This window comes from Falco punctatus (genome assembly GCF_963210335.1).
Source record: "Falco punctatus genome assembly, chromosome: 13".
NCBI lineage: Eukaryota > Metazoa > Chordata > Aves > Falconiformes > Falconidae > Falco > Falco punctatus.
In genome coordinates this window covers 28204583-28217697 of record NC_137593.1, presented here as the reverse complement: position 1 = coordinate 28217697, position 13115 = coordinate 28204583, and the positions used below count along the sequence as shown (strand labels likewise).

Genomic DNA, 13115 nt, shown 5'->3' with positions numbered 1-13115 from the left:
TACTTTACAAAAAGAGCTGTGGCTCCCACCGTACCGCATGTGAGGGTATCGTGGTGCTCCCAAGCTAGCTGGACCCGTGGGAGGGGAGCAGCCAGCCTGGCTCACCATGCCTCCCTGGGACCTGTCATGCCTGTGCCCTGCCAGCTAGCAAGAAGTATGGCCCTGAGAGTGTTTTTCACTCTTGGTGCACAATTGCGAATAGGTACAAGCAAGCACTACTGTATGTAGACCTTTTGCATCTATTGAGTCGTGTAGAAGAGAGCGTGATGTGGTCTCTCAGCCCTGTATCCTTAAGGATGCCGACCTTGCTTCCCTACAATGAGGCAGGAAGGATGCTTTGCTGAAGATCAGTGTGTTGGCTGTAGCGTTTGCTTTTTGAGAAAAGCCCATGACAGTCCTGAGGGGTGCAATGGAATAAATGTTTTCCTGCATACCCAACTTGACTATTGCTAGGCAACTTCTTTTTCATTTGGAAGAGCAAAACTAATGTGTGGAGCCAAGTCTCCTATGAGATCATCTGTTTTGAAGAATAAAAAATATATTTATTAAACTATATATACAAATGTTAATCAATATATATACATATCCTTATAATGCTGTGGGTAGGTGATTGTGTTTTAAAAGAGCAATGAGGCAATGGTAACCATCATTTTGATGCCAATGTATCATAATCAACATTTTGCTTTTTATGTTATTTTTAGGTAATATAGCAATAAGGAAACATGCAAAGCAGTCATTTTCTGTTGTGTCTTAGAGATATTCTGTCAGTTTTGTTCTCTTTATATGTCCGTTTTGTTGATGAGTTGATGAGTACCTTCAAACATAAAGAAGGAATGCCCCTGCTTGAAGTTAAAAAACTCATTTTACCCCTAAACTTTCTATATTCCATTAATCATAACTAGTCATGAAGTGAGATTTCCACCTTTGTATTTTGTATTAGTAACAGAAATGCAGGTGACGTTAGTTTAGGGGACCAAGTTTTTTTACCTCTCACTACTCACAGCAAAGCAGGAAAAAGACAAGTCTTCAGTTTCACTTACATAAAAAAACCTCAGTGATGCAAACTGTGGTTTCAGATCACTGACATTTATTTTGGTGAATAAGCTTGCTTTTCTATTATTTACTGTGCACACCATCCTTTTGTATGGAAATCGTATGTATTTTGTATGTAAAATGAGCAACCATATGCGTGCAGCTACTAAGCAAAGTTATCCTACCTCATGCAAAGTTAAGTATGCAAAATAGCAGGTAGTTTCTGTGCTCGGCTTTAATTACAGGGCTGTTTGCTACCTTGCGCTCCTGACACATATTTTTTTTTCCTCTTAGTCTCCTATTTTGTTTGTCTAAGCCCTCCCTCTCCTTCCTTCCAGGAGAGGTCATTCACCTTTGGAAAGCAGCTCTATTCAGAGGACTTTTGATGGATTCCAAAATTCACATGAAACCCCAGTGCTCTCTTTCCAAACAGCTCTCACTTTCAGTCCCGTGAGTCAAGTGAAGAGGCCCTCATGCCACGGCAGACCTAGGAGCACTTTCTTCTACTTTCTGTCCCATTGTGGAGATGGTGCATAAGTCAACCTCATGGAGAGAAATCGCTGCTGATGGTTATTTTGTATTTTTTTCAGTTGCGTCCTCCTGTGTTCCTCTCTCTCCCTTTTCCAACAGCTGCAGATTTCTCCTTTTCCATGGAGATTCACCACGCTTAGATTCCAGCAAAAGTGCAGCATCCCAGGAGCTGCTTGGCTTGGCCTGCCTGTGTGTCCTTCCATGGGCACCCAAGGCACTGGGAACATCTCTCCTGGGAACCCACAGTATCTCTGTGAGGTCTTAGCTTAGGGTCAATTCTTAAAGGGTTGAGACCACCACAGTGATGCCAGATAGGAACCATAAGGTCTGTAGGAAGCATCCCAGGATTGAAGGACTGTCTTGGGGACAAGGACCTTCCATCACGACAAGTAGTGTTTTATGCTGCCCTGGAGTATCAGCTTGCCCTGAAGCAAAAACAGTTGCAAAGAAACCTAAGTGACTGTAAAGACAAATGAGTATTGTGATTTTCTCTTTGCAGCTTCTGCTTTGCATCAGGTGCTTCGCAAACAACCTTTGAGGGCTGATAAGGCGCATCCGCCAGCTTCTTGTTCTCTGATGAGTAATAACTAATGAGCTCGCACCTGGGGGCTGATGAATGGGAGATTGAAAATCCCAGGCTCGTTAGCACTTGTTATCAGCTGATAAGGGCAAATTGAGTCATAAAAGCAGCAGCCCCAGCGGGACTGCCAGATGGGAGAAGGTGGTGTATTCCCAGCCTGTGGGATAACAGACCACCAGTTTCCTTGTACTTTGTGGTGCCCCATAAACAAAGGGACCTATATGGATACCCCAGCACCCACCCAGGAGGGTGAGGGTTTATAAAGCCTTTTCCCAAGCCATGCAAGGCCAGCAGGGTCTGCCCCCTGCTCTCCTGCTCCAGTTGGGCCATATGGGACCCTTGGGCACCACGGTCATGCTGGCCACCCCAGCAAAAGGGGTGACAGGCAGGCTGAGTGAAGTCCCTGGGGCTGTAAGGATATGTTGCTTGCCCTTCTCGGTCTGTTGTGAGCCCCCAGCATCTTTCCTGAAGAGGGGCAGTCATGCGTGGGAGTACCAAAGCCAAACCCAGGGCTGCGAGATCTCATGGGAGGGCAAGAAGAGGCTGTGAAGTGCCCCAGCCAAATTACAAAAGCCCTTGAAATAGTTTTGACCACCCCTTCCCAGTGCTCTGCCGGTGCTGCCGCCTTCCTGTCTCTGCCAGGGATACATGCACAGGCGGGGGAGAAGTGTCTGGGGCCAGCACTGAACTGCCGGCAAGATGAGATACGTGCCACCTTATTAGAAAATCACCTTGGTATTCAAACACACAGCCTTTCCCCTTCATTTCTCCATTTTAATATGTGCAAGTTTCCCTTTCCCTACTTTTCTGCTCCGGCCAGAAGAGTCTGGATGGTTTCTGCTACCTTTCCCTGAGCGACAGCAGCGCTCAGCTCTCACAGGCATGACCCGCCGGCATCACAGCCTGCCTCCCAGCACGCACGCCCACCTTGATGGCTGGCTGCTAAACAAATCCAGGGCTAGTGTATTTGTGTGTGTATTAATGATCGTGGATGGATTTGTACCGGACTGGCATTACAAATAACCGTGGAAAGGATATGCTGAGGGAGGTCATTGCCGGAGCTTTGTTGCTTTCTCTTGGCGTATGTGTAATGTTTGTCAGGGTGATTTTCCTGTTCTCCTGTGCCGTGTGTTTTACTGTAAAGCTGGAACATACAGAACTCCATTTTGAGTCACACATTAGCTGGAAATATCACGGGTAGCTGGGTGGAGCTGTCTGCTTTCATTGCTGCTTGGGGAGAAAAAAAAATCACACTTTTGTAATCAATTCAGTTATGAAACAATTCATGCATATCCCAGCTGTACACCAACTCCTCTCCATGAATTTCAGCTGAGCAAATCATGATTGGTGCCAATGAACATTTACAAAATACTATGTCTAAGCCATCAAACTCTTTGGGATGTTGAGGCAACCAACCACATTTCCAGAGATGCCCCAGATAACACTAGAGTAGATCAGGTGCCAATTTTGCAAGGTTTTCTTCTTTAATACTTTCAATATTAGACAGAAACAATCTTTAAAAACCTCCCAGGCTCTGCTCTAAAGAATCTTATCTCAGTCACTTGGTGATTCCTGACAATTTGTTTTACAGCAATGTTCCAGGCTGTGAGGGCCCTCATGATTGTGGGTATCGTCCTGGGCATCCTTGGCCTCCTTGTGTGCATTTTTGCTCTGAAATGCATCCGTATCGGCAACATGGAGGATTCTGCAAAAGCCAACATGACTCTGACCTCTGGCATCATGTTTATTATTGCTGGTAAGTGGGTGGTGTTGTGTCTTTCCCATGCAAGGCATTGCAGTTGCCTGGGATTGAGGACTAGGCAAGTCTTCATGCACTTCTGGACCTAGGTAGCAGATGTTCTGGAGCAACCCAAAACATTGATGCTTGCATGAAGTTATTGGCATTTGTATTCCATCCTGGCCTCCAGGGGTCAAGTGGTTTCTACCTCTGCTTAGTAAAAGAAAACCAGAGGTTTGTATGGGAAGGAACATGGAAGGCTGAAAAAACAGCTCACAGATAAAAAAGAAAATGTATCTCTTAATTTATAATATGTATACTGTTGTCACGTACTTTTGTATCTTTTATTTATACATAATATTTTTTTGAAGAGTCTCAGGCTTTATACATATTAATTTTATGAAGACTCTCAGAGTTGTGGTAGCTTAGCTTGTGATTTTTAAATGCGTTGGGTTATCAGGGAGGCTGTAGGAATGCCTAGTATTGCCCAGCTACCTCGAAACTGCAAATGATTAATACAACAATTACAGGTTTTCCCGCAGTTTTTTGCAGATAAGTAATCAAATCAAATCCATATCCTAAGGAAGGGAAGGAGAATGTCCCTATTTAATATCCTTACGGTTGAACAGCACTTAACTCTTATTGGGATATGAGACTCAAAACAGAACTTAAAGATGTACATATTGGAAGAAGGAAAACGCTTTCTGCAACACAGCTCAAATTTTGCACTTAAAATCTATCATTTTACCCATTTGAGTCAATGGGTTGAGAATTTGGCCAGTGAGGATATTAGAAAAGTCCACTCATGCATTCCTGAAGAGAGGGTGTCTAAAACGATGATGGACTGACTCTGGGGATAGGACTTCCCTTGACTGAATTCACTCATTTCAAACCAAGGTCCCTAGTCTCACCTAGCTGAGGAGTTGGGGTACCCATGTGCCACGGTCTGCCTGGCCCTTGGTCACACCTCTGTGAGCTGGAGGTTGTGTTTCTTCCTAAAGTAAGGGCTGATCTCAGGGCTGAAGCATCAGAAACTGATGCTGAAGTAGCACAGCAGTGACAGCTGTATGGGGACCTGAGGCAGAAGCATCCCTGATTCCTCAGATCCTCCCCAGTGTTGTGAGTCATTGGGTTTCAGGAAAGAGCCAGAGGTCTTGGTGTGTGTAGTGAGGATAAATAGGACTTGGGATGCCCAGAAAAGCTGAAGTCCATATTTTTTGGCAACAGACACTGACGTGACCTTTAGCTGTGTTTTGTACATCCTTCCACAGTGCCGTACAGTACAGCGATGACCTTTGTTAGCATGAGTCACTCTGCTAGGGAGAGCAATAGTGAAATAGCAAATGATAATGCCGTTGCTGCCAGGCTTGTCACAGCTGGGCATCCCTGCGACCACCTGTGCAGGGGAACGGAAGAAGTTCCTGGCTCTCGAGCCTGGTCATCCAGGCTGCCCGCAGAGTCAAGCAGGCATCACTACCTGGGATGAACAGGCTGTGAACCAAAAGTATCTCCGCTTCCATGAGACAGAGAGCATGATTTATTATTCAGAAAAAAAAAATATCTGATAGGGAATCTTTTGTCCATGTTTTTCACTGTAAAACAAATCTTTAAGACTGACCTAGTGGATATTTTCAGCAGCTAAAATGATTCATCTGTCAAACTCATTTTCTGTGAGAAAACACATCAGTAGAAAGATGCCTACTGGTGTGATCTGGGATTTTGTAGTGTGACATTGTATTCTTGCTGCTGGACTGTAAACATGTAGAAAACCTGGCAGAAACATGTAACACATCGCGGCTCCGCGCTTCTGCTGAAGGCCCACGCAAGGACACAGTGTCTCACCCACCTTTCCAGAGCTGTAAGGTGCTTCCCCAGGGCTAAAGGTGACTGTACGATGTGGGTCTCAGTCTGTCCTTCTGTCTGATCTCAGGCCTGTGTGCCATCACTGGAGTGTCTGTGTTTGCCAACATGCTGGTCACCAACTTCTGGATGTCCACAGCCAACATGTACCAGGGAATGCAGAACGTCCAGAACAGGTAGGTGGTCAATTGGCTCAAGGTGCTCCACGGTGCAGATCTTGCTCAGGGCAAGGGTGTGCTGCAGCCAAAGGACAGGCAAACTCTGGGTGCATGTTAGTCAGCTCCCAGGACTTGGAAGATTTATTGAGTCTCCTTCTTACCTGCACTGGAGATAATTTGTCTAAGCAACTTGGCTGGGATGTCTCTGTTCACTTAGCTTGAGAAGAAGACAGAGAGCCCACTGAGGATGAACCTGCAGGGTTGGGATGATGCTCATGGGAACTTCTGCAGGGCCAGAGGGCGAATGGCAGTGTTCCGTGCGTTTCAGAAGCTGCAGTGTCACAGCACTAACCAGCCCCATCCCTGTGTTTTGTAGGTACACCTTCGGCTCAGCCCTCTTCGTTGGCTGGGTGGCAGGTGGCCTGGCCCTTGTAGGAGGCATCATGATGTGTCTTGCTTGCAGAGGGCTGGTTCCAGAAGAATCCCGGTAAGCTTACCTGTGGTAGAGGTGGGAAGATATTGCATGGAACTGTGGGTGTAGGGATAGCATGCAGCCAGCACACCGCAGGATACGACTATGCTTAATACCCCTGTTGCAAGTTAGGATGGTGCTACACCCGTTTGCCTTGTATCGTGGGTCAAAAGTGACCACTGTCCTTCTGTGATTACGTGACTTGCAAACAAATAGAGAAAGCAGGAGAGATCAGCCTTAAAATGTAAAATTTGCAAAGTGCTGGCTAAGTCAGGCCTGTTAATTGCAGTTTTGATTGCAAATGGCATAGCAGATTATCAGCAGGAGTATGTTCCATCAGCTGAGCGATGTTTTACATCAGGTAGGGCTTTGTACACCTGTGAAGCCAGTTATTGTAGGTGGGTCCTTCTCTCAACCAAGGATTTACTCATGGGAAAGAAAGTATGTTTATGAAAAAGCATGAAAAACACTTGCAGCCTGTCCACGGATAGCTGGCCCTGAGCTCACTGAGTGCCTCCAAGTGACGACACAGGACAAAGTTGCCTAAAATCCAACAGCAAGCAGGAACACAGGGTGCAACATCAGGTAGTCACAGATCCTCCAGTGGTTGATGCCATCTTTCATGTCTCCTACAGTTACAAAGCGGTGTCCTACAATGCGTCGGGACGGAATATCTCCTACAGAACGGGGCCGTATAAGGTTGGTTCAGGGTACGAACCTGAAATGAAGACCAGGAAGGGTGCAGGATATGAAGAAGCTGCTCGAAGCGAGGATGGAAGACGCTCGTACCCTTCAAAATACGACTATGTCTAGCAGACTTTCTGGGCTTGAGTTGCGCTATCTTTTGTAAAATATTTTTAACTTCAGAAGCAAAAAGTATACGCAAAGGAAGCAGTCTGTGAATAGGATTTTGTTTTCTATCATGTTTCCCCTACTCTGAGGTTGTGTCCTAGCTTGTTGTGAACATCAGTTTTATTTGACTGCCTGTTAGTATGCCTAACATAAGGAGGTCTGTAACAAAAGTAATGTCTTTTTATGTCTCAGAGTAGAACAGTTTGCTCATATTTACATATAAACTCTGATATCCAGGACCAGGATTATGCCTTGTGCCCTTTTCTAATTCTTCTAATAGGTTAAAATTCCCATTTAATAATAGTTGAGATGTAAAAGCGCTTCTGCCCCATTGCCTTCTTCCTTTTGAGCAGGCTTTCATGCAACTACGCAATGCCATCGCCTACTTTCTCAGAGTTTGCAGAGATGAACAGTATCCTTTGACCTCAGTGCCCTCTGTTCATCAGAAAAAACAGTGTTTTGCTGAAATGATAGTGTATCTTCACCCTTTTTTTTTAGCAGGTTGAAAAGCAAAAAATTATAATCTAGTAGTCTCCTATGTTATTTTGCTGTGTATTTTAAGTAAATTCAGTTGTGTCCCTTTGGCTGTGGCCAATGCATAAAGACCCCATAGTCATGGCATTTTTCTCCCTGGTGACTGTTTCTACTCAGACACACCTTTGCTTTGCTGGTTGTACTACAATGCCAATCTGCTGTGATATTTAATCTGATTTATGTTACTTAGACTTTTGCTATAACCTATGATACCAAAGTGTATTTATTTCTTCTGATCTCTCCAGGGAATATGTATAATCCATTGTTATTCCTATGCCAGATATTTGCTGTTAATAGCTGAAAACCTCTGTGTGTGACCGGTGTTCCTGCAGATGTCATCTTTAATGAAGCCAGAAGAGTTTCTCATTTAGAATTAATTAGAGTTACATTTGGAGCAGAAATCCCAGGGAGCATTAGATGTGTAACTCCTTACTGACATCAGGACTTTCTTGTGTTAATTCTTCCCTGAATGATGTGAAGATTAACTCCTGAGTGGGACATTGCCTCTTCTAGCTAATCCATCAGAAAGGAATTTTATTCAAAGGGGTCAGAGGAAGAGACACAAGAGCTAACGTGGGAGGGGAGAGCTGTGTCCTGTTCGCAGTCCTCCCTCCTGGCTCCAGAGCACATCCTGAAGAAGCTCTTGAAAGCGCCTATGAGCAGAGCAAAGGGTACTGAGGGATAAGTTAGGGAGGAAAAAGGGGTCCAAACCTCCAAAGCAGTCATTTTGGTAGGTATCTGCAATAGGTTTTAGCCCCACTTGTAATGATTGCAAGTTGTCTGCAGGAGTTCACTAGCAAAATTGTTTTGATGAAATGCTGATATTCCCTTGAGTGGTTTCATGATCTGGATGGAGCAGAGGTAGAGCTGAACATTTCTTGAGAGCTAGACCTTTGGTGGGTCAAGCCTAGGCTGGCATCTCTGGTGGCTTGTATGAAGAGGGGCAGCAGGCTGTCTCACTGAACATCAGTGCTCCCAGTGAGCACAAACAATACTCACCAGCTCTCTATCACCACCAGCTCTCCAGCACTGCGTGGAGCACATCTGCAGCACAGGTCCAGGGGATGAGGAGAGGTTGCACCTCTGGCAGGTCAGTGAGGGGGAGAGGGCACACCTGGCAGGGTGCAGCACTAGGGGCTGATGGCTGGAGGAGATGACCACCATGCAAAAAGGTGGGAAGAGCTTCCATCCAACAGAAGCTCTTGGTCCCACCTCAGGCTGGATGTAGGCCCCTGATGCCACCTGGGTTCAGTCACTGCTGGATGTCAGTGCTGGCTCTCCCATTCGTACTAGCAAAGGACTTGATTTATGGATCTATTTTTAAAGGAGAACAATTTAGTTTTGCAGAGGTAAATCCTGTCCTATTAAAAAAATATTGATATTCTACACAATGGTTTTGTTCCCGTCTCTCAGTGTAGACTTCACTTTTCTGCCTTTTTTGCATGCTGGCTTTATATTTTTGTTTGTTTTGTTGGTTATCTTTTTTTTACATTAATATTAAAAACATCTATAAGACCAAAATCACTGTTTTTACTTGTTTTCTTCTTACCACGAACAGCAGCTACCAACTTCCCTGCTCAGCTAAACTCACCCCAGCTTTGGGTTCTGCGGGTTCTTGGGAGCAGTATGGACAAGTATGTGTGTTTGAGGGGAAAAAATAAAAGTGGAGGCTTTGTTTTTTCCTTTGTAAGATATAGTTATATGCTGAGAGGAAATATTGGAGAAGCAGATGAATAAGCATCAGGGGACCCCAACTCACTGATACAATGATATCAGAGGTCCTTGCAGGGACCACGGGCTTGCTGCGGAGTACAGTTCAGCGAATGTGTGGCTCTTCCTGGGTTTGAGGCCAGTTTGGTCAGCCCAGCACCTGCTCGACTTTCAAGGGAGCAGTTAAACACTTCTGAGTACTTCATTGTTCTTAGGAGGGCAGAAAAATTGCTGGTATGCTCTCAATCCTGCCAGCCTCCACTGGAAAGGGGCTGAAAAGCAGGGGAATGTTTAATTTAGATAGGAAATGTGTGAAGTGGTGGTTAGGTAAAGGTACACAGGGCAATAAAAAATACAGAAAAAACACTCAGAAAAATTTGAAATACAAGTTTCTGCCTGCATTAGAACAAATTAGAACACACACATAAAATCACAAGGAAGCCCCTTTGAAAGTGACATTTTATTTTTATGCAACACAAATACTCTGACAAACTCACCGAGCCAGCTATCTCTCAGTTTCATGTTGACGTGTGCAAGCGTGTAGATGACAAGATTGCAGGCAGGAGCATTATGGAGAGCTGAGACAGAGCTGTATCCGGGAATTCCTGCCCTCAGTAGATTTCTAATCTTCCAACATCAGTTTTCATTTCCTTACCTTGGCCGAAAACTTGCAGGATGAAAAATTTTAATGCTGTGAACTTTACTGAAAAAAATCAAATTCCAAAGCAGAGAATCATTTATTTATGAGCCTGTTTGAGGTGTAACAACACCTGACATTACAGCTGCTCCCCTCTGCTTCTGGCCATAGTCGACCTTACCTTGTGGTGGGCACCACTGCGAACGGTGAGCATCAGGGGAAGGACACCATGGGAGAACCAGCATCCGCAGCCACGGAGCTGCAGTTCCTGCTGCAGAAAGCACTTGGTCTTTCCCTGTCTTGGGACACGGACCCAAATATCTCCTTTTCAGCCAAACTGATCTGTCTCCCGAAAGCCCTGCAGCTGAAACCACCTGCTTAGGGAAAGCTCTGGGTCTTTACTGAGAACCAAGTTTCTATTTCCAGGCTTTCCTCTACAGCCCTGCGGACTAAAAGAAGTGAGGATACCCTCATTACTTCTTGGACTTTGAGAAAAAAGCAAGATCCAAAAGCCACCCCAGTATGACCCAACATTACCTTGGTGGCAGCTCATTGTGTCCCAGTGCCCTTATGTCCCAATGCCCACACACAAAGGACACAAAACCCCGTGCCACATCCACAGCCCGTGGTGCTAAGCTCCAGCTGTGTGGGGAGTGGGGACACCCGCTCCATATGCTGCCTGGGGAGCACCCTGGGGCCACCCACCCAAAACACAGCCTCTGCACCTCACACTGCGCCTGGGTCCCCCAGCACTGTCAGGGGGCTATTTACCCTAAAGGGGGTGAATTTAGACTGTGCAAATCAGCACCGCATGGGTAACTGAGCTTCTCAAAGGAGCAACACGCTGCTGTCGCCCGGTGACCCCACAGGCAGAAACGCGCGAAGGGTACAGTGTGCACCGAGGCATGTGGAGCAAAGCCATCACCATCCTGCCTTGCTGCCTGGCTGCAGTCTGGGAGGAGCAGTTAAATATTTGCTGGGCTGAACTGGGCTTGCTGGTTTCACCAATCGCACAGCAACGAGGAGGTTTGTGCCTCTGGAAGTCATTGGCTGAGTAAAGCCTGGAAATAACTGGAACCCAGATAGATACTGCAGATCTCTTGGCTTCATGAATAAATCCAGTGCTCCCTCCTGCCGTTGTTACTGGTAAGGGAGGGAAGACCCTCACCTTGCTGATTATTTTGCCTTTATTGACAATAAATTGCAGGGCAATGGATGCCTTTGGTAGCACTGACAGGGCCAAGGGAGATGAGTCAGGGAAACCATGACGGGTGATGTGTGTGGGTGTATGTGTGCCTGCACTCAGCAATGGTTTTGTTTCCATCAATTTCATCTGAAAAATGCATATCCCGTTTCAGGGGAGCTAATTAAATATAGACTTGTCTAATAAAGCAAATGCTGAAAAGGCTGTGTGTATTATCTGTCAGAAGAGCTCTATATAGGTTCTTTCCGAGCTTCTGTAACATTTATAAGTATGTGGGAGCACGGCAGATTTGCATGGACTTTGACCAAGGGAAGCAAAGACGCATATCTGAAGCTACAAATTGGACTATGAGATAAGAACTCTCCTGAAATCTATATGCAATTAAAAGCCCAATCTTCCTTCCTATAGTGACAAGGTTATTGCTTTTATATAGCTGAACAGAGATGAATGAGTCTATGGATTAATAGCACTAAGATTTATGACACTGTGCTTGCCCCAAATATTATGGGAGAATAGCTCTCTGGGTGAGATATTCCAGCTGAATAAATTTGATAGGATTTTTCTTTTCCTTTATTTTTTTTTTCAGCTTGGTATTATTTGGGAGAGATGCGCTGCTTCAGAGGTTGTTAGTGCTGTGGTTTGAATATCTACTAATTGTCCCAAGCTTATTTGTGCTTTATTAAAGTATTATCAATAACTAGAGCCCCAAGAAGACAGATGTAATTGAGAAAAACAAAACCAAAAAAAATATTCTTTTGAAAAGCATGAGACTCCAATGACATTGAACCCTGGGCAAGAGACTGGCCAACGATTTCAGTGTAGTTGTGCTGCTTAGTCCCCAGGGGAAGGGGGTCATGTCTGTGCCCCACGGGTGTCCGGCTCTGTTACAGTACTGCAGGCTGGAGGCTGGTTGTGCAGGCATCAGCTGGGATGGTGTTTGTTTTACAAACACTTCAATATGTCATAGAAATGCAAAGGTCCCTTTTCCAGAGGGAAACCCTGATTTACGTGGGTTTTCCTTCATTAAATCGGCTAGTTCTATATCTTGCTGGCTAGTTTTACTGTTCCTGGAAACTCCGGAGAGGACAAAGCCAAAGGAGTCACTTCTGGTCGGAGAAAGGGGTTGTCATCAATTGAAGACCATGGAAAACCCTCCCTGCTGTGCTGAACTACAGACAAGGTTGAAAAATTAGGAGGAGGAAAATAAGAACCTCTAAGAATTTAAACAGAGCAGTTTGGGTATGGGAGGGATGAGGTTACGTGCCCGGGCAGGGGACGTAGGTCAGGGCAGAGGGGTGAGGACTGGGCTGCCTGCACTGGAGGACAGGTAAAAACCTTGCCTGGGAAAAAATATGGCTACTGGGTTGCATCTTCCATCATTTAACAAAACTTCAGGGTTTTTTTTTAGCTTTTCAGGAAAAACCTCTGGGTGTTAAGCAGCACGGATGGGCATACGTGCTCTAGCCCATGCACCCAGCCTGCTCACCACCCAGTAGCAAGCAGCAGGCTGGCGGTGCACAGCCACAGCATGCCAGTGGGCAGGATTTGACTTGGGCAGCAGGTATGAAGGCTTGAGAGGGAGGAGATGTGGTGTCAGTCTCCAAGAAGCGCTGGCAGCAGGAGGGCAGGGTGCCAGCTCTACCTGTGGCAGCCTCCCCATTGCTTTCACTGCTAACAAAGTCACGCTGTCCCGTGGCGTTGCAGCATTGCTTCTTTACAGAGTGAGGGAAGTGAATTTTGGAGGCAGCTCTTGTTCCATTGTTGTTCTCCTGCAGGAGAAGCCATATTTTTTTCCTTAATACAGTCA

The 13115-nt window shown here is 45.6% G+C and overlaps 1 protein-coding gene across 1 annotated transcript in view; it reads left to right on the top strand.

Moving 5' to 3' along the window:
* CLDN18 (claudin 18) overlaps window positions 1-11305 on the top strand; it is an 88104-nt gene extending 76799 nt beyond the window's left edge. The window contains exons 3-6 of the mRNA XM_080409888.1: window positions 3735-3899; window positions 5812-5917; window positions 6276-6386; window positions 7007-11305. Of these exons, the coding sequence (XP_080266014.1) occupies window positions 3735-3899; window positions 5812-5917; window positions 6276-6386; window positions 7007-7184 (560 nt within the window). The 3' untranslated portion in view covers window positions 7185-11305. The remainder of the gene's footprint in view (window positions 1-3734; window positions 3900-5811; window positions 5918-6275; window positions 6387-7006) is intronic.
* Window positions 11306-13115: the final 1810 nt, after the last annotated feature.